Source organism: Borostomias antarcticus (assembly GCF_949987555.1).
Source record: "Borostomias antarcticus genome assembly, chromosome: 22".
Taxonomy (NCBI): domain Eukaryota; kingdom Metazoa; phylum Chordata; class Actinopteri; order Stomiiformes; family Stomiidae; genus Borostomias; species Borostomias antarcticus.
In genome coordinates this window covers 19,445,318-19,466,320 of record NC_140255.1, presented here as the reverse complement: position 1 = coordinate 19,466,320, position 21,003 = coordinate 19,445,318, and the positions used below count along the sequence as shown (strand labels likewise).

Here is a 21,003-nt window from a genome sequence, read left to right as displayed (position 1 = left end):
AGTGCCAAGAGTGCACTTTGCCCAACAATCTCCTCAGAAGACGTCACACCCCTAGGCATGAACTGCACGTATAGTGCACCAAGAGTTTATGACCCAAAAATGAACCCATGCAGGGCATACCAAAATACTCAAATAGCTATCAAAAGATGTCCTAAGATTCTGTATCAAAGTACCGGATAATCAAATAGCTATCAAGATTGGTCCTAACATTCTGTATTAAAGTACCAGTATCCTCAAATAGACTATCAAAAGATTACATCTGCATCTAACATCACTGTGCTGAAATTGAATTATTGTAATAATTTGTTATTGGCAGAACTCATTGAAAGTGCATTGCTGGTCAAATAACACCATACCAAGTTACTAAACTAAAACATTATTTAGAAAATCTGAAATGTTGCTTACACTGAGGTAAATAGGGCAAAAGCAAAACATTTGGAGCATTAGGTCAGCAAAACAGCGCTCTTTTTTGATAGGCTAGTCAGGGTTTTAAAAAGCAGGTGCTGTGCCACACAGAGTGACATCTCCTTACCACAGAGCCACACCAGAGGGCGTTAGGACATGCCTGTCACTCCACGCAACAAAGGTAAGAATTCACTTAATAACGCCTCATAGAGAATAGTAATATTATACTTCATGAAAAACCAGTGGCAGTGCAGTTGCACATGGTGACAAAAATCATTATTATTTTATCATTATTTTGATAGATACACTTAGGTTTTTTTGCCACCTATGTTTTAGCAATTCTAGACTTGAGACAGAGGCCTACTGTAAATACTATGCTATAATTATTTATTAATAATGCATCTTGTGAATGAAATTAAAATCTGTTTCATGTTAACATTAATTACACCTCAAAATATAGGCAGTTTAATCACCCAAACAATATTTGCCTAAGTTTTATAAACATAACCCATGCAGGCAAAACATTATTTCATACAGTATCATTTGTAAACTACTTGTAGAAAATTATGCTTTGCATATCCAAAGTTATGAGAAGTTATTAATTATCATGACATTATCTATAAATAGCAAGGTGTTCATCAAGGATGCCTATTGTTATTATTATTTACAAATAAATGTACTGGTAAATTATAACTGTTCACAAACTGTTTTCGAATAGTTATATTTAACTATCAGGTTCATAAATGGCTTGTAGGTACTATAAATAATCCTGAAACTGATATCATGGCGTACATCTTGTGCAATACAGAGATTTGAGGCTTGTTGCTTTCCTGACACCTACTGTAACAATTCACCTACTGTAACAATTCACCTACTGTAACAATTCACCTACCGTAACAATTCACCTACTGTAACAATTCACCTACTGTAACAATTCACCTACTGTAATAATTCTGGTAAGAACAATAACACTGTTTCAAATCTGGCTTCAGATCAAAGAGGGATAATGTAACTGAAGAATGAGAGGGACATGAGTCCAAATCAGGCAACATTTACAGCAATATCAAGTAAATAATTATCAATATAGCCTCATAAATGCATTAATAAAAAGGCTTTGGAGTTCTTTTAAGCGATTAGAGACAGTTACAGTATGATACAAAGGAAACACAAACAATTAATACACTTAGGAATTTACTGTATAAGAGACAAAAACAAAACAAATAAATGTATAAATAAAATAACAAAATAATGAAATAATGAGACTGAACAACCGGGATGACAATTTTGATATGGCAAGAAAATCTAACTCTGCACAGAGACAGATTTCTCTGGATGTCACCTAGACAACTGTCTAGACGTTCATCTTATATAACCAGGCCAGGTCCAGCCTGGCTTATGTGCGTGGCTGGCTTGTTTCTGTTCAGGACTGGTAGGATGGAAGCTAGTCATGCCACTGAAATAGCTGTGAATTGAAATGGCATGAAATAATGTCTGATAAATTAAGATAGGTCTTGTCACCTGGACACATCAGTTCCAATGCTTCCAATGCTAATCCAGCACAATAAGAGCAGGATAGCCAGTTAGCTCATGAGCTCACAACTACTAGCAGCAGCTTCCATAACATTAATGGTAGCGGTCATTGGCTAAAGCAGTTACACTGATGATTCCTGTAACGTTAGCTATTTTGCTGCAATTGGTTCAACTTCTGTTTTTGGACAAAAGTCATTACCTACTGTATGCACCTCCCTTTAGATGGTGAAGTAAGTAGACGGTAATCTGAGAATGTCCCGCGTGGGAGTCCAATGCTCTGACCACTACTCTACTTGTGAAATTTAGGTAAGGGATAAAAAGGTTGGAGTGAAAGGATGAACGTGTGGAGGTTTGGGGTATAGTCCCATAAAGTCATCCCCACCGGGTCTTCAACCCCAGTCTCCCGGGTGGGAGTCCAATGCTCTCACCACTACTCTACTTGTGCAGTGGAGATCGGCGTGTTGATTTTGGTGTCCTTCTTGATTTTGGTGTGCTGGGACTTGCAGGCCAAAATTGTCAGGAGTAAGGGAGGGAGTGATAACCCGACAAACAATATTTGTATAATACAAACATATTTGTATATATATATATATATATATATATATATATATATAAATCCCACTGTATAATAGCCTACTGTTCAACATTTTGAAAACGATGTCGGGCAGTTATACCAGGTCATTTGCCACTTAATCATCAATGGAAATATATAGGCTATTTCAAAGTCAAACACACAACTTTTCAACACACCAAAAATATATATATATGTCTCATTCACTCACTTTTTTCTCTTACCTTCCCTCAGAATCCACCTTCATTTTACTGGAAGCCAAAAAGATAGGCTATACCCGACACACTATCTGGTCATAAAGAGACAGACAATAAGATAACAATTACCAATACTCATTAGCAAGAACTTACTAACAATTATCAGGTCTGGGGATTGTAAATGAAATGCAGCACAGTGGTGACAGGTACCAACTATAAAGACTCTTGACACGCGACACTGACTGATTTCCAGACCTGTAGTCAACCCACGACTTCCCTCTTACCAACGGCTTGCAGCCATGTCACGCAACTCGCTGAAATATAGGCTAGCCTACAGCTGCTTACTCAAACCGCTCTGAACAGATTAATAACACCTTTTTCACAAGGTCTCGCTTTTTTTTTTTACCTTCCTGTACTGTTACAAGCCTATATTTAATCTTAAAACAATTTCAAACACACACAACACACATCAAACAAATCCTAGACAGCTCAACCACTACAATTGAATGAATAGGAACAATATAAAGTATCTGCTCAGTCAAATCTGCATACAAATTATACAACTTTATAGCGTGCAATAGCCTACATAGCATACGCCAAATTCGTTAGACTGTGCTCCCAAATCAGAGTTGGGGGTTGTTTGTTTTCTTGAATCATGGGATTCAAGAATTTAGGCCATTTCTGCTGGTTAGGGTTGGGCCCAGGGGCCAGGGCTCGGGCCCAGGGGCTAGGGTTGGGCCCAGGGGCTAGGGTTGGGCCCAGGGGCTAGGGTTGTGCCCAGGGGCTAGGGCTCGGGCCCAGGGGCTAGGGCTCGGGCCCAGGGGCTAGGGTTGGGCCCAGGGGCTAGGGTTGGGCCCAGGGGCTAGGGCTCAGGCCCAGGGGCTAGGGCTCGGGCCCAGGGGCTAGGGCTCAGCCCCACCACATAGGTCCCAAACGGCATCAGCCGGAGCTCAACCCCGGCACATCCATCATCAACATTTAATTTATTTTTTTACATTTTTTATTGGTCTGTACTGTTGAAAGAATGCAGCCATTTCTTGTTCACCATTAAAATAAATCACAATTATATGTTCTGCTCCTACTCAGGCAATGCAGAAATTAATTATTTCCTTTAATTTCTTAAATTACATAATTTTAAAATCTAAAACAGAAATGAGAAGGCGGAGTTACAAGGAGAAAACTAACTATTTTAGCTAGTTAAAATGGGCTAGCTTTAGGTAAATTTATCATGACTTAATCTATCATAGGATTAGTTTGTCAAGTCAAGTCAAGTTAAGTTTATTTTTTAAAGCACATTTAAAAACACAGCCTGGGCTAACCAAAGTGCTGTACAAGATAAGATACATATACAAATCAATATGAAAACAATAAAACACAACAGCAGCAAGCAATACCAAACAAACAACAGCAAACAACAACAACGAGACAAAGCACAAAGCAAAGCACATTTAACCAGTAAAAGACTGGGCCGAAAAGGCTAGAGAATAAAAATGTGTTTTCAGCATGGATTTAAAAACTGAGATGGAGGAAGCACATCTGATTTCTAGGGGCAGCTGGTTCCACAATCGTGGAGCCACAACTGCAAAAGCTCGGTCACCTTTTCCTTTAAGCTTTGATCGTGGGATCTCAGAGACGAGATCTGTGGATCTCAGAGACCTAGTGGTTGATTGCCAGTGGATGAGATCTGAGATGTATGATGGTGATAAACGGTAGCCTACCTATTCTAGGATTGAGTCACCAAACCCAGCAGTAGGCTAGCTAGAGAGTGATGCAGCATAGGATGGAACAGCACAGCAGTGTTAGAGTTCAAGAATTCTTTCATTTCAAAGATCATTAAAGGATTGATATTTGCTATTTTTGAAGCAGTAGCCTATTAGGCACCACCATCACTGCTGCCACTGGTGGCATACAAATATAAATACAAACATATTTGTATATATATATATACAAAACATATTAACACATAAAATATTTGTGTATATATATATATATATATATATATATATATATATAAAATCCCACTGTATAATAGCCTGCTGTATAACATTTTGAAAACAATGTTGGGCAGTTACACCAGGTCATTTGCCACTTAATCATCAATGGAAATATATAGGCTATTTCAAAGTCAAACACACAACTTTTCAACACATCCCAAAAAAAAAAGAAAGTCTCATTCACTCACTTTTTTCTCTTACCTTCCCTCAGAATCCACCTTCATTTTACTGGAAGCCAAAAAGATAGGCTATACCCGACACACTATCTGGTCATAAAGAGACAGACAATAAGATAACAGCAATTATCAGGTCTGGGGATTGTAAATGAAATGCAGCACAGTGGTGACAGGTACCAACTATAAAGACTCTTGACACGCGACACTGACTGATTTCCAGACCTGTAGTCAACCCACGACTTCCCTCTTACCAACGGCTTGCAGCCATGTCACGCAACTCCCTGAAATATAGGCTAGCCTACAGCTGCTTACTCAAACCGCTCTGAACAGATTAATAACACCTTTTTCACAAGGTCTCGCTTTTTTTTTCTTTTCTTTTTTTTACCTTCCTGTACCATTACAAGCCTATATTTAACACACATCAAACACACAATGAATGAATTGGGACAAGAGCCTAAGCGAGAGAAGAATAACTAAACAAACATTGTTTCTGTTTTTTTTAATTATTATTATCAGTCCAGTTCAATCAATGACACATTTAAATAATTAAACATGGAAAGAATTTAACAGTATTGCATGAATAAATCATTTTTGAGAACGTTTGTTAATGACACTGTTTCTGAATTGTCATTGATGACCAGATATGGATCTCATAAGTTTTGAAGATGACTACAACTATGGAGTGACAGAGGACTACGACTTCAACTACAACTCCACATCCACAGATGATCTGGTTGAGAGGTGTGAGTCGGACCAGCAGCTCACTATCAAGGTGTTCCAGACCAGCGTGTCCATTCTCGTCCTCCTAATGGGAATAGTGGGGAACTCCTTGGTGATAGCCACCTTCGCACTCTACCGTCGTCTGCGGCTGCGCTCCATGACTGACATCTTCCTCTTCCAACTGGCCCTGGCAGACCTGCTCCTCCTCTTCACCTTGCCTCTCCAGACCGGGGACACTCTTCTTGAAGAATGGCCGTTTGGGGTTGTCCTCTGTAAGGCCACTCAAGCTAGTTACTACGTCAGCACCTATAGCGGTTTATTGCTGCTAGCCTGCATTAGCATCGACCGCTACGTGGTGGTAGCCTGGGCTCAGGAGGCGCTACGGCTACGCAGCCGCATGCTAATGTGCGGGAAGCTAGCCTCTCTGGCCGTGTGGCTGGTTGCCTCACTCCTTAGCCTCCCCCAGATCCTCTTTTCACAGGTGGAGGAAGAGTTGGGGGGGAAACATTGCAGGTTGAAGACACCTGTATGGGTGAAAGAGACCTGGCGGGTCAAAATGGCCACCCACGGCGCTCAGGTCGCCGGCTTTTGCCTGCCCTTCCTGGTTATGGTGGTGTGCTACTCCCTGATAGGCCGGGTGCTATTGGAGGGGCATGTCCACGGGCGGGGAAGGGGCTGGCAGCACCAGCGTACCCTGCGACTCATGGTGGTGCTTGTGGTTGTGTTCCTAGTCTTCCAGCTGCCATATACCGTGGTGCTCTCCATCAAGATGGCAGGACCTTTACCGACCTGTACCCAGTACAATAGCGCCCTGCTGTGGGAGTACATCACGCGCACCCTGGCGTACATTCGCTGCGGCCTCAACCCTGTTCTCTACGCCCTGATTGGGGTACGATTCAGGAAAGATGTTTTGAAGCTACTCCATGACGCAGGCTGCCGCTGTGGGGGAAGGCCGAGTCCTCACCTGGACACCAGCTCTATCCTGCACAGCTCCCTGGGCGTCACCACGCTCTCCGCTCTCTCTCCGGTGTCACCGCGCAGCTGCTCGCCTGACACTCAGTCAACTTACACCAAATTTCAGTTTCCTACAATAAAGCCGCACGTGGCTTAGCTGATACATCTGTCTTGATCTCAACCTTTCCAAATGATCTGATTCGGTCTTCAGACACCACAACCAGATCTTTCTGAATCACCCTTAGCCCTATGTGATCATTGTAAATCATTCGATATTCTCTGAGTAGCAAAAAAGTAATTATACCGCAATCTGATCTGCGTATCTTATTCTCTGTAAATCTTTTTTTTTTATATACTTTGCTGGATGATTTGCAATTATGTTTTGCACTTATTTTCATGATTTTCTGTGATTAATGCTTTTGAGATGAGAGATGAGATGAGAAGCACAGAAGAGAGATTTTAACAACCCTTCCATATCATTTACAGAGAGTCACATAAATGACTGCTATTTCCTCCATATCTGATATATTTGTGTGTGTGTGTGTGCGTGTGGTACCCTCATGTTATTATTATTTTGTTGTAGTAATAGTAGCCTAGTAGTAGTACTGTAGTAGTAGTAGTAGTGATCCCCACTGGGAAACATCAAAAGACAACAGACTAGACTATAAATTTACAATAGATGCAAAATATACAGAAATCCAAATGTACTGTACAAGGGGGCAAATAAAAGTTTATAAATCCTTAACATGCCTGTATGGTTCCCTAACATGCCTAGATGGTGCAGACAGGTCTATGTGTGCAAGAGTTTGTATACTATTGCCATTATTGTTAATAATGTATTGACATTTATACTAAACGAACGTAAGTTCAATTTAAAGTCTCACTTTTCAACCACTTTAACTCCACACCAGATATTTTCAGACCTGTACATCAAAGTTTGATGTATAATATGTCCCATAATACTTTCGGATGTATTATATTGTGGAGCTACGAACACACAAAAAGTCTCCAATGGCACAGGGAAGAGAAACACAGACATCAACGCAGACTCAATCAGCCTTCACTGTGGTAAATCTGGAATCTGGAATGTGATTGTACTAACAAAATGTCAATATCTGAATCCTGTTCAGACAGGGCCGGAGTACTGTCCTCCCTTGCGGTCATTTTTCAGCGTTTTGGCCAATCACAAATTAGCAAGAAAAAAGGCATTACATTGATTTAATATAAAAGAACCCGCCCTAAGGGAGGCTAGCCTCCCTTCCATAGATATCTATAGGTCATCCAGCTGCATGTTATAGATGTCACTGTTGGAGCTTTAGAATTTCAATAATGGGGTTTTATCCATAGGGAAAACATGCTTTATGAACAAAACTGAGATCATATTAATTATGAATAAATAAATTCATATATTTATATTTTAATCCCTCTCTTCTCTCCAAAAACGGAGGAGGACTGTCCTCCCCTGCCTCAATGGACGAGCCTCCACCAGAACAAAATTATCTACTTTTGTGTATCAGTAAAATGGACAGTTTTCTGGTCTTTGACCTGTACTGTATTTGCAAATGATGCCAATTCTGACAATGTTTCACTACTCAGACTTTTATGGACTTTTGAATGTTAAATGGCAATCTTGTGAGCTGATAATGTGTGTTGCAATTAGCTTGTGGTGGGATGACCTTTTCTCACAGATTGCCTAGCCTATAAGAGCTGGTGAGAGTGATGTTGGATTGAAGACAGTGGTTTGGTGTAGTTACAGTACCCTGGTGTAGGGCTGCTTCCGTCTGGACACCCTCCGCTATCCCTCTGGATACACTGTATGTATGAAATGCACTATACAAATAAAGTTTGATTTGATTTAATTTGACAGGTGTGTCCAGTGGAGCTAGTGAGAGCTGCTTCCTGGTGCATAGTGGAGGGAGTGGCATGACTAGTTTGTATAGTGATAATGTATTAGCTGGCAAACATATTCTACATGTAATTCATCATAAGACATTTGTCGTTCGCTATGTGGTGTGTGTAGTGAGATTACATTTTATATGCTGGAAGACCTCCGGCTCCCTACTGTACAACTGCATGTCATGTCAGCAATAAAAACATTCATGACTACCCAGTGCGTCATTGTATCTGCAGTGTAATAGTCCTACTGGGACCAGCAGATGGCACCCCATCACAGAAGGACTGCACAATGGCAGACCATGCATACATCAGTCGGTTTTAATATTGGCTATGCCAATAGTAGGCCTACCCTGGCTTTCAAACAGAGGGTGACCACATAAAAAATGTTCTTAGCCTATAGCAAAATGACGTGGAACCAAGTTTATGGAAAAGCTATATTTGTATTTGCAGTTACTATATAGCCTATTAGGCCTACACCTGTTAAAATATGAATCTGTTATTCATTCTACAGTAGCAACATCCACAACAAAGTTTCTACAGGTTCTGTTGTCTAGTGCTAAATTACACATAGCTTTGTTTTATGTAATCCCTGTGTGGCGCCGACCAGGTGTGGTCAGAGCGGGTATCAACGTAACACTCATCATTTATTAAAGGCCCACTTACAGTACAGGTGATCAGTAGCACGCCACTCACTTGCTACCTGTGAACCAGCAGCGAGGCCTTCTCTCTCATCAGACCGCCTGCCCTACTCTGACCAGGCAGCGCTCTGTTATGTCACAGCTGCTCTGCAGAACTTATGACTGATTAAGTGCTTGAACCTATTTCTGACCCATGTATTCATCTACTGGCACACGTCACAACGAGTGTGTTTAGGACACGATCAAAGCATTATACGATTTTCAGTGATGTAATAAGCTCATTTGAATAAGGCTCTCAAACTGGTTGTTCTCTCCCCCTGGCAGGGCAAGATGCGATGTACAGGACTGTATAGGACTGTACAGGACTAAAGCTCTCCTCGCTGGGGCCCCAGAATCAGCCATTAAACCTCTGGAGCTTGTCCAGAATGCTGCAGCTCGCCTGGTGTTCAACCACCCCAAGTTCTCCCACACAACTTCCCTTCTCCGTTCTCTACACTGGCTCCCTGTAGCAGCTCACCTCCAGTTTAAAACTCTGGCGCTAACCTACAGGGCAATGAAAGGAACAGCCCCCTCCTACCTCCAGGCCATGGTCAAACCCTACACCCCCTCCCGACCGCTACGCTCTGCTACCTCGGGGTGATTGGCTGCCCCGTCACTCCGAGGCCCCTGTGGTCGATGGACACGGTCACGGCTCTTCTCTGTCCTGGCCCCGCAGTGGTGGAATGAACTGCCCACTGACGTCAGGACAGCAGAGTCGCTGCCCATCTTAAGCACCTATTAAGGCTATTCATATTTTGCTAGTCTTGCACTTTGGCTTTAGCACTAAATTATGCTCTTACTCACTTGTTTAGAACGGAGGTGCACTTGTGACTTCTGACGAGTAGTAGTACCCTGAACACCTACGTTAAATGCAATTATTGTAAGTCGCTTTGGATAAAAGCGTCTTCTAAATGACTGTAATGTAATGTACTGTAATCTCAACCGAATCTACTGTTATGTGCAACCACACGAGGTCCAAAAGGTGTTTTAATAAGATTCTCTCAAGATGTACTGGATGTTTTGGTACTATTTGGCTTAACATCAATGTTTAATGCACCAATTGGTGCTATAGGGGGTGACAGAGTGAATATCTTGATGCTGCAGTTGAACTGTAGATAATTGTTAGCCTGGCTTCACTAGACCCAATTCGCATGTGTGGTCTGTGGATCGCGGAGGGAAACAGAATGTGAGGTCACGTGATCAGGATGGCGAGACCGGGCTAGATAATTCCTCTGAGAAATTCGTGTGTCTGTCCCTTTACCTTCCCTCAGCCAAAATTGCACCACACAAAACCTACTAGTTTTGAGAGTTACTAGAGAGGCACTAGGACCCAGAAACCACCACGGGTCTCCCTTCGCTCTCTCTGCGCAGGGAGCTGCATGCACGGTGCTGCCTCGCCTCCTCCATCTCTGTCTCTGTCCCGGGTATAGCCGGAGTTGGCTGTGCCTCTTCTGTCCTACTCCTCAGATATGGCTGCCAACAGACCTTTAAGCCCCAAGATGACATGTGGACCCCAGTTTAAAGACAGCAGCTCTTATTACAGACTACCTGCGAGATCCCCTGTCACCTGTCTTCATCGGCAAGGACTGCCGCCTCTTGGGAAATAACCCGCCTATGAGTTTTGCAGTGGAGATACAGAAGGTCTACCTTTTTTCTTGTCTTCTTTATTGTGGTTTTGTTGCAGCTGTGGTACGGTAGAAGTGTCAAACGCAAACTTTTCTTTCTCTCTCTCTCTCTCTCTCTCTCTCTCTCTCACCCTCTCTCCTTCACTCTCTCTTTCAGACTCTCACTCTCCTGCCCTCTTAAGTTTTTGTTTATTTATTTATTTATTCCACATTTGTACATGTTTAATCTTTTGAAGAATTGTATTTTAATTTACTATGCTGAAAACGAAAGAGTAAGGACATCCGTGAAGATGTTGCTTTGGCCTCCTCTCTCAGTCAGGGGCTATGGACATTCTGAAAGGTCAAGGGTCAGTCCCATATAAAGACCTTTCACATTCCGACACCTGTCCTACGCTGTGAGGTTGAGCTGGCTCTAGACTGCGGGGCTAGTTTTTGTCTTTGTGGAGGAGCAGCAGTCGCGGCGGAGTCCCGGGGTGGGGGAGTCGACCGACCAGACGACGATGGGCAACGCAGCGGGCGGTGTAGAGACGCCCCCCCAGGGGAAGGAGGGGAGGGTGGTGTCGGCCCCCCCAGGAACGATGCTGGCTCCCCAGAAGCAGGCGGCAGAGCCCAAGCTCCCCATGCCAACTGAGGAGGAGTTGGAGGAGCGCTTTAACGCCGTGTTGGTGAGTTCACACGCGCCCGCCTACGGAAACACACATGCCAGATTGTCAAATCACAGTACAGACAGGCGGACGAACTGGCAGAGGCGTGCACGCGCGCGCACACACACACACACTTAAATTGTAAGTCAGTTGGTCAGTCAAACTGACATTCTCTCTCTCACGCATGCACGCACACAGACACACACACACACACACATGCAAACACACTTACTGTATGTAAATTGTAAGTCAGTCGGTCAGTGATAGTCACTGACATTCTCTTTCTTTCTCTCTCTTTCTCTCTCTCTCTCGCACACACACACACACACAAACACACACACACACACACACACAAACACATTGTCAGTCGGTCAAACTAATAGACATTCTCTCTCTCTCTCTCTCTCTCTCTCTCTCTCTCTCTCTCTCTCTCTCTCTCGCCCTCTCTCTCTCAGACACACACACACACACACACAAACACATTGGCACACACTCGTACACACAAAAGACATTGTAAAGCCAGTGAGGGCACACATTCACTTTCACCCCCCTTCCCTCCGCACCCTGGAAAACAACACAATGAAGCAGAATGCTGAACATGTTGAAAGTGTGCACATTCCCCGGGCCAGGCTTATCAAAGAGCAGGGTACATACTGTGACTGTGGAAAGACACACAACAACTCTTTTCTTTTCTGTCTTACTAAGGTGTTAGGTTTATTGTGTGGTCAGTTAGCAGAGGGATAAAAAAACAAAACAGTATAGCCCATATTACCATGTTATTAAAAGACCCATTGCTCCAAACTACAGTACGTCACACCTCGTAAACTATGAACTAATCATAAATGAAGGATGATGCACTGATGTGAACACTTCTTCACAGTTGTCAAAGTAAGGTTATTGATATGTCCCATATTAAGATATTGACAGGTGTTAGAAAATTAGGCAGCAGTTAGAAAATATGTTTGTTGCTTTACTGTAACATATAACAGCATAATATTTTCTTTATTGTGTATTTGAAAATGTTATCCCATGAATGCAACCAATCTGGGTTGACAGTAAGTTGAGCTTATCTACTGTTTCTCACATTAAACTTTCCCAGTCACTCGATGACAAGTCAACATCAGAGTCAGTTACAAGTCCAGCATTCCCTGACTATAACCCGATTTTCTCGTTTCTTCGACGACTGGGCCTCCTTGTCCTCTTCTCCTGCAAGAACATGGGTCTGAGGTTGTGACTACACACCTCGTGCCTGTGTGTCGAAAACAGTTAACCAACATATCTCTGCTCACACCTATGTATGACAAGCTGTCCAGCACCAGCACCTTGCTGTGTCAATAACATCATTCCATCTTGTCTCGCATGTATGATTTGAGTCTCTCAGACAGGTTGGAATGTGAGAAGTCAGAGTTCTAGATTGATTGATGTACTTCTCGTACCAGAGCTATTTTACTGGGCTCAATTTGAATTGTAAAGTCACAAAGAAATATAACACATAAACAAATTGAGTTTGTTTTAAAGAGTAGAGATAAGTCAAGAGTTAAGCCAGCATCCATTTTTTAGTTTACAGTATGTAAATACAGTATGTGAATTCGTCATGCTTTTGCCTGGAGGAATTGTAGCTAGATAACATTCATTTTCTTTTAAATATTTTTTCCCCCCTTGCAGCAGACAGGGCTTCTAAAATCACTTCACCTTCTATTTTTTTCTCTTTATAGCACATGCTGAAACAATTACAATGTATTTAATAAAATAACAGGTGTTTGCTCAAAAGGATAGACATATAAACAAAACAATACAGTAGTTCAAATCCTTACAGATGTCAAATGCCTTTTGGTGTCCATCAGCTACACCTCATGAGGAGATGTGTCTTTTAGCTCCTCAGTTATTTGATTCACCAACAGATTTGAGCCAGGAGAACCCATAGCCAGACAGTTTGACCTTTTGCCTTACCCGAGTAAAGCAAATCTCATTTGCATCAGTTTGCATAGATTTACCCTCTGGAGCTGAGGGAGAGGTAATTTGAATACTGGAAACACATTCCAAAACACTTCTCTATGACACACCATTTTGTCAAGCCTACAGTATTTGGACCTATTATATGAGAGAAAATCACACCCATAGAGATCCATTACTGTATATGGTCAGCTGATGGTTCTCTATGAACATATACTGTATATGCCCATACACATCCATTGTGTACTGTAGCTGTGACATGAGCAATGAGCACTAATGTCTCAAGAGTGCACTTGTCTACCAAAAAGGTTATATGGACCATTGTATAAATAGATCAATAATAAATAAATAGATCAAAATAAATAGATCAATAAAAAAATAATCATAAGCAGTAAATAACCTCATAACAACCTTATGATGCTTAATACCAAACTACTCCTTTAGTAAAGTCTGTATACACACCTGTAGCTCATCACTAACTGGGGGTTATTTGCAAGTGCAGCTTAAAAGACTGTGTTGAGTGAGTACTGTACTGTACATTGTATTCAATCAATTAATCCACCCCTGGAATATCAACTCTAAAATACCGTCCTGCTGAAGTTCAAGTATTTACTGTGTGCCGTGTATACTGTACTCTGCAGTTCCACGTACAGTATGTGATTGAATTGCTGTGTGATTTACAGTGTGCCTTCTGGAGCATGCATGCCTGGTGAATTGACTCTCCATATTTCTGTAGCACTGAGGAGTGTCTCAGGGAGGCAGGGAGGGCAGCAGGCCTGTAGCACTGAGGAGTGTCTCAGGGAGGCAGTGAGGGCAGCAGGCCTGTAGCACTGAGGAGTGTCTCAGGGAGGCAGGGAGGGCAGCAGGCCTGTAGCACTGAGGAGTGTCTCAGGGAGGCAGCGAGGGCATCAGGCCTGTAGCACTCAGGAGTGTCTCAGGGAGGCAGGGAGGACAGCAGGCCTGTAGCACTGAGGAGTGTCTCAGGGAGGCAGCGAGGGCAGCAGGCCTGTAGCACTGAGGAGTGTCTCAGGGAGGCAGGGAGGGCAGCAGGCCTGTAGCACTCAGGAGTGTCTCAGGGAGGCAGGGAGGACAGCAGGCCTGTAGCACTGAGGAGTGTCTCAGGGAGACAGCGAGGGCAGCAGGCCTGTAGCACTGAGGAGTGTCTCAGGGAGACAGCGAGGGCATCAGGCCTGTAGCACTGAGGAGTGTCTCAGGGAGGCAGCGAGGACAGCAGGCCTGTAGCACTGAGGAGTGTCTCAGGGAGGCAGCGAGGGCAGCAGGCCTGTAGCACTGAGGAGTGTCTCAGGGAGGCAGCGAGGACAGCAGGCCTGTAGCACTCAGGAGTGTCTCAGGGAGACAGCGAGGGCAGCAGGCCTGTAGCACTGAGGAGTGTCTCAGGGAGACAGCGAGGACAGCAGGCCTGTAGCGCGTTGTGTTGTCTGAAATATCACACAACTGGGGAGAGTTCCAGGTGTGTGTGTGTGTGTGTGTGTGCATGAGTGCGCCAGGCCACCACCTGCAAAACCATTTCCTTTTTGGGGCGTGTCTTGCTGTTGCCTCTCTGGTCCAACTGTTGTCACTTTCATTTGCACCTGAGCAGGTGAAACAATCCTTTACACTTCCTACCTGGAGTGATCGACATCCCTGAAGTTGAATTGACTTGGTGTTATACTGTGATGATTAAGTAGTCCCTTTTTCAAGCTTTTTGATACCACACTTTTTGCTACATCACTGTTGCAGAGCACTAAACATAGATCACTCCTCCTTCACCCACACCCTCGTCCAACGCCCCCTCTTCTGCTGAGTGTGTGTAGCAGATCAGTCATGTGCCAGGAGGCCTGCGACGGCTGCATACCGAGCAGACGGGCTGCCGCGTGGGAGACCCTCAACACATGAACGCGTAGAATGCAGCTGCAAAGAGCTATGATGGTCCCAGCCTGGTCCAGGCAAAGGCTGGCTCAGCACTAAGAGTGAGTGTGTGTGTGTGTGTGTGTGTGTGTGTGTGTGTGTGTGTGTGTGTGTGTGTGTGTGTGTGTGTGTGTGTGCGTGTGTGTGTGTGTGTGTGTGCGCGTGTGTGTGTGTGTGTGGTGCATGCATGTGTGTGGTGTGTAAAGTATGTATGTGTTTGTGTGGTGTGTGTACAGTATGTGTGTGTGTTTGTGTGTGTATGTATGTGTGTGTGGTGTGTGTACTGTATATGTGTGTGTGGTGTGTGTGTATGTATGTGTGTGTGTGTGTGTGTGTGTGTACAATATGTGCGTTGTGCTGTTTGTATGTGTGTGGGTATGTGTGTAGTGTGTGAATGTGGTGTGTGCACGTGTGTGTTTGTGTGTGTTGTGTGTGTTGTGTGTGAACTGTGGATCACAGATGATAATGTGTGTAAAAGGACGACTCCGCCCAGCTCGTCTCAACTTGACTGATTCTCCTCATTCAAATGAACGGGGAGCATCTCCACTCACTACTGCATGTCATATTTCACTTACTTTGCATATTACCCAGAAGGCACTGTGGTGGTGGGTGCCGGTGTGTAAATGTCCAAAGGTGGTTTTGAATGCAGTATACAAATCACAATGTGTGTGTTGGCGTGCGTGCGTGTGGGGGTTTTATTTTTATTTGATTTAATTTACTTGAAAGTTAACAATCAAACACATACAGAGTGCGTTAGATGTGGTTGTGTGATGAAGTGGTGTGTGTGTGTGTGTGTGTGTGTTAGATCTGGTTGTGTGTGTGTGTGTGTGTGTGTGTGTGTGCATTAGATGTGGTTGTGTGATGAAGTGGTGTGTGTGCGTTAGATGTGGTTGTGTGATGAAGTGGTGTGTGTCGGTTAGATGTGGTTGTGTGATGAAGTGGTGTGAGTGCGTTAGATGTGGTTGTGTGATGAAGTGGTGTGTGTGCGTTAGATGTGGTTGTGTGATGAAGTTGTGTGAGTGCGTTAGATGTGGTTGTGTGATGAAGTGGTGTGTGTGCGTTAGATGTGGTTGTGTGATGAAGTGGTGTGTGTGCGTTAGATGTGGTTGTGTGATGAAGTTGTGTGAGTGCGTTAGATGTGGTTGTGTGATGAAGTGGTGTGTGTGCGTTAGATGTGGTTGTGTGATGAAGTGATGTGTGTGCATTAGATGTGGTTGTGTGATGGAGCTAAATATGCCTGGTAGCCATCTTGCATACGCAAACGTGTAGTTAAAAGCAAGTACAGCGCAGCCTTCAGGCCCTAACCCCAGGCTGCCTGGTTGTCAGAAATGATGCGTCAACACGGAGTAGATAGCAATGATAAAACTGCTTATGAAATGTGCTTCTATTGTGTAGGAGCGGAACTTGGCAGCTTATTATATCCAAGCTCTTAGACCAAAACACCGGCTACCCGCTCGCATGTCAGCAGTCATCGTGCAAAAGTCTGACGTGGCAAACAGGTTGTGTTGCAGGTGTGTTACATAAGTACCACAAAGTATCTCCTTATCTCCTTTCCTCAGTGCTTCCCTCCTTCCTTCCTTCCTTTCTCTCCTCCTTTTCTGTATAGCTCCCTCACCCGCTCTCACCCCCTCCCCCTCTACCTGTCTTCCTCTTCTCCCTCTCTCTCTGTCTCCTCTCCTCCCTCTCTCTCTCTTTTTCCTCTCCTCCCTCTCTCTCTCTGTCTCCTCTCCCCTCCCTCTCTCTCTCCTCCCTCTCTTTCTCTCTCTCCTCCCTCTCTCTCTCCTCTTCTCACTATCTCTGTCTCCTCTCCTCCCTCTCTCCTCCCTCTCTCTCTCTCTCCTCCTTCTCTCTGTCTCATATCCTCCCTCCCTCTCTGTCCTCCCTCTCTCTCTACTCCCTCTCTCCTCTCCTCACTCTCTCTGTCTCCTCTCCTCCCTCTCTCTCCTCCCTCTCTCTCTCCTCTCCCCTCCCTGTATCTGTCTCCTTTCCTCCCCCTCTCTACGTCTCCTCCCTCTCTCCTCTCTCTCTCTCTGTCTCCTCTCCTCCCTCTCTCTCCTCCCTCTCTCTCTCCTCTCCCCTCCCTGTATCTGTCTCCTTTCCTCCCCCTCTCTACGTCTCCTCCCTCTCTCCTCTCTCTCTCTCTGTCTCCTCTCCTCCCTCTCTCTCCCCTCCCTTTCTCTGTCTCCTCTCCTCCCCCTCTCTACGTCCCCTCCCTCTCTCTCCTCTCTCTCTCTGTCTCCTCTCCTCCCTCTCTCTCCCCTCCCTTTCTCTGTCTCCTCTCCTCCCCCTCTCTACGTCCCCTCCCTCTCTCTCCTCTCTCTCTCTCTGTCTCCTCTCCTCCCTCTCTCTCCCCTCCCTTTCTCTGTCTCCTCTCCTCCCCCTCTCTACGTCCCCTCCCTCTCTCTCCTCTCTCTCTCTGTCTTCTCTCCTCTCCCTCTCTTTGTCTCCTCTCCTCCTTCTCTCTCCATCTCTCTCACATGGCTTTGGGGGTGATCTTTCCTTGTTTTCTCCAGCTGTCAAACCGCCACTGTGTGACTTGATGAGATCAGACACAGATCAGCCCTGACTGCCCAGAGAGCTGCTTCTCAGTGGCTCGTCTGCTTAATTAACACAGAGACCCATCAACGGCTCTCCAAGCTCGGAGGCTGTTTGAGACAGTAATCCTGACCCCACGTCTGGCTGTTTTGCCGCGAGCCAAAGCTGACAGTTTCGTTAGTAAATCTACGGTTGGACTAGGAAAGAGATGTGAATGAAAGGTTGTCAAACACACACTTCAGGTACGTTTGGACTGAAGATTTTCACAGTTTTTGCAAGCTGGTCGTGAGACCATCCTGATTTTGCGAGCTCACATTCTGTTTCTCTCGCAAATCAGTCTGGATACTCTCAATAGAGATCCACTTGTGGCAGATCAGAAAACGATCTCGCCAGGCAGCGTTGGTTCTGAGGAATTTGAAATAAAAACAGCTACGCTGGGTGGGTTTGGGAGTGACAACGTCGAGGAGCGCTGTTATGCGAAGCAAAGCATCTGACGCGTCAGGTTTCAAAAGGCTGGGCTCATTAAGAGTTGTGTCGGGGTGGTGGGTCCACACTGTTGATTCAAGAGTAAACAATACTCGCCTCATTGACAGAGGGGGACTTCTTAACGTTGAATGGCTGTGTGCTTGTGTGTGTCCTTGTGGAAATGTGTGTGTGTGTGTGTGTGTGTGTGGTTTAATCAATAGTATCTAATTAGGAATTAGTGCTGTATTCCTCTTAAGACGGACTGAGAGCAATGCTTGTAGAAGTCTTAAAGAGACAGGTGTCTGTTCAGGTTTAATCACTTCAGCGGTAACTAACTGGTTTACTATGGTTGCATCTTTCCACAGAACACTGTCCATTAACTGAGAGTACATATGCACTTCATGTCTCTCTTACAAACTCTTTTGAACATCCAAGTGTGACTTTGCTTGCTCATAGTTTCCTGATCATCATCATCATCATCAGTCTATTGATCTGCATGAGGCCAACAGTACATGATGTGCTTGTATGATGACTCTGTGACTCTACTGTATAAAGCTACCATGGTGAATGTGCGTTCACCTCTGATTGCTGTGAGCAGGGCCGGCCAACCCAGCGACTCTAATCCCATCCTATCGATCCGCCATCGTTTGTCAGGCCTCATTTATCAGGGCACTGGTGTGTACGGTTGATTTAGGTTTCTGTTCGGTATTAGCTGTGCCTTTTTTTAAATGTGTGATATAAATAACTTACATCACAGGCGCTGCTGTGTCTAAAATGGACGTTTTAAAAGAATGAGCCTCATTCACCAACAAAGTTAAGATCTTAGGAAGCATTTCTTCTTAATCTCCATTTACACACTTTCCTAGAAGATTCTGGCACTCACCAATGTTCTCGTTTGTGGGTACTTCAAATTTGCAGTTGTATAACATTATAGGATTGCAATATTATAATATTTGTTTCATTATCTTATAATAATTGCTTTCATTATTTTACAAAGTGAGAGTGCTGTCTGTCTTATAATATCCCCGATGCGCCGGGTCCAACTGTGAGCCCTGGCTTCTCCGGATACAGCGTTAACTGAATGAGTAGGCTGATATCATCACATGCATTTTACTGACGCTGCTAAATATGACAGGAAGAGTTCGGTCTTTAGATTTCCGTTAGGGCATGCCGTGTTGACAGCTGTGTAGGCTATTTAATAGTCTACATTTTTGTGGACTGTAGGTGGTTGTATATTGTATTCTATCACTTTGACATTTTGCACTGTTCTGCCTCACTTTGTTTATGCACCAAGGCAAATTCCTCGTAGTAGGAAGCCTACTACTAAATTAAGATCAGATTGTGACTGCCCACGCTGGATTCCACCTGCAGTCCTCTGACTTGCTAACGCACCTGACACAGCCCCACCTAAACCATTATGCTATCGGAAAGTTGGCGAGTCGTTTAGAAATGTTCTTAGGAAGAAATTGAAGAGCGGAACTTATTCCGCTCTTGAAGGACGATATTGGTGAATGAGGCGCAGGGGGTGAAGTAGCTAAGGAGTTGAATGTTGGAGAAACCTGTCGAGTGACCCACCCTGTTGAGTGACCCTGTGAAGTAAAACACTGTATGTCTCTGTGTTGACGTTTGTACAGCGTGAGGACGACAGCTCCAGACAGGACGGGGGGGGGACGGGGGACGGGGGGGGGGGGGGGAGAGAGACCGCTCCGTGTCGTCCTTGAGTGGGAGTCTCCCGTCGCCTAGCCCAGTTTCAAGGGTTGCAGGACCGTGTGGGTCTATAATTAGTGCAGCTGTGTGTGTGTGTGTGTGTGTGTGTGTGTGTGTGTAGGGAGGTGTTTAAGTTTGGTTGGGACAGGCAGCTGAAGCCAGAGGCCTGATTGTTATAATATGGGACAGCGGGTGTCTTAATGAGCATGGTGTCCAGGGAGTGAGTCCTTGTGCGGTCGGTGAGGGTGCTTGTATGAGCATGAATGCCCTGTATCTACATTAGTTGGCCAAATTCATTGTTTGTTGACTGTGTGTGTGCGTGTAGTTGTGTGTGTGTGTAGGTGTGTGCGCGTGTGTTTGTGTGTGTGTATGTATGCGTTTGTGCGTGTGTATGTGTGTGCGTGTGTGCTACTCTTGCACTTTGGCTTTAGCCCCAGATGATGCTCTTAGTCACTTGTTTACAAAGGAGATGCACTTGTGAGTTCTGGTGAGTAGTAGTACACTGACTTTCTATGTTAAATGCAAATATTGTAAGTCGCTTTGGATGAAAGCGTCTGCTAAATGATTGTAATGTTACTGTGTGTCTGCTGGCAAAAGACACTCCATGGCAAAACATCTCCAGTTCCCTGAACCAGCAGTGAAGCTGAAGCTTGAATAAAAGCTATAGTGAAATTCCCCACAGTGTCTGACTGAGAGGCCCACATTCTGACATTCATTATCGTTCACAAAACAAATCGCAAATCTGAATCGCAGCTATTCAGATTTGCCACAAAATGGTCTCTATAACGTCACTGTAAACACCCAGTAGGGGCCAACATACTTGGATTAGAGATTACTGTGTACATGCTAATTAGCTTAGCATACCATGTGAGTGTGTGTAATACAGGACGTTGTTCAGATTCAGAACTGTCAGCTGCAGGCCCTCGTGAGCAGTGTGTGAAGTAGCTTAACACCGGGTGGGGGATGGATGGATGGTTAGAAAGAATTAATAAATATGTAGTTTATTTACTCACATTTAACAAATGAATGGAAATACATAAATCATT

General features: G+C 44.4%; 3 protein-coding genes across 3 annotated transcripts in view; all 3 read left to right on the top strand.

Annotated features, from left to right (window-relative positions):
- LOC311323906 (uncharacterized protein) overlaps positions 1-21,003 on the top strand; it is a 571,429-nt gene that overhangs the window by 181,167 nt on the left and 369,259 nt on the right. The gene's annotated exons all lie outside the window — the stretch shown is intronic.
- Positions 5,517-6,704, top strand: ccr10 (chemokine (C-C motif) receptor 10; the record flags this gene model as incomplete). The annotated part of the gene is made up of 1 exon (XM_084456553.1): positions 5,517-6,704. One exon carries the CDS (start codon positions 5,517-5,519, stop codon positions 6,702-6,704), a length of 1,188 nt encoding a protein of 395 aa, XP_084312679.1.
- Positions 11,246-21,003, top strand: part of fmnl1b (formin-like 1b) — a gene marked incomplete at both ends in the record, with an annotated part of 41,251 nt that continues 31,493 nt past the window's right edge. The window contains one exon of the mRNA XM_084456223.1: positions 11,246-11,410. Within this exon, the coding sequence (XP_084312349.1) occupies positions 11,246-11,410 (165 nt within the window). The remainder of the gene's footprint in view (positions 11,411-21,003) is intronic.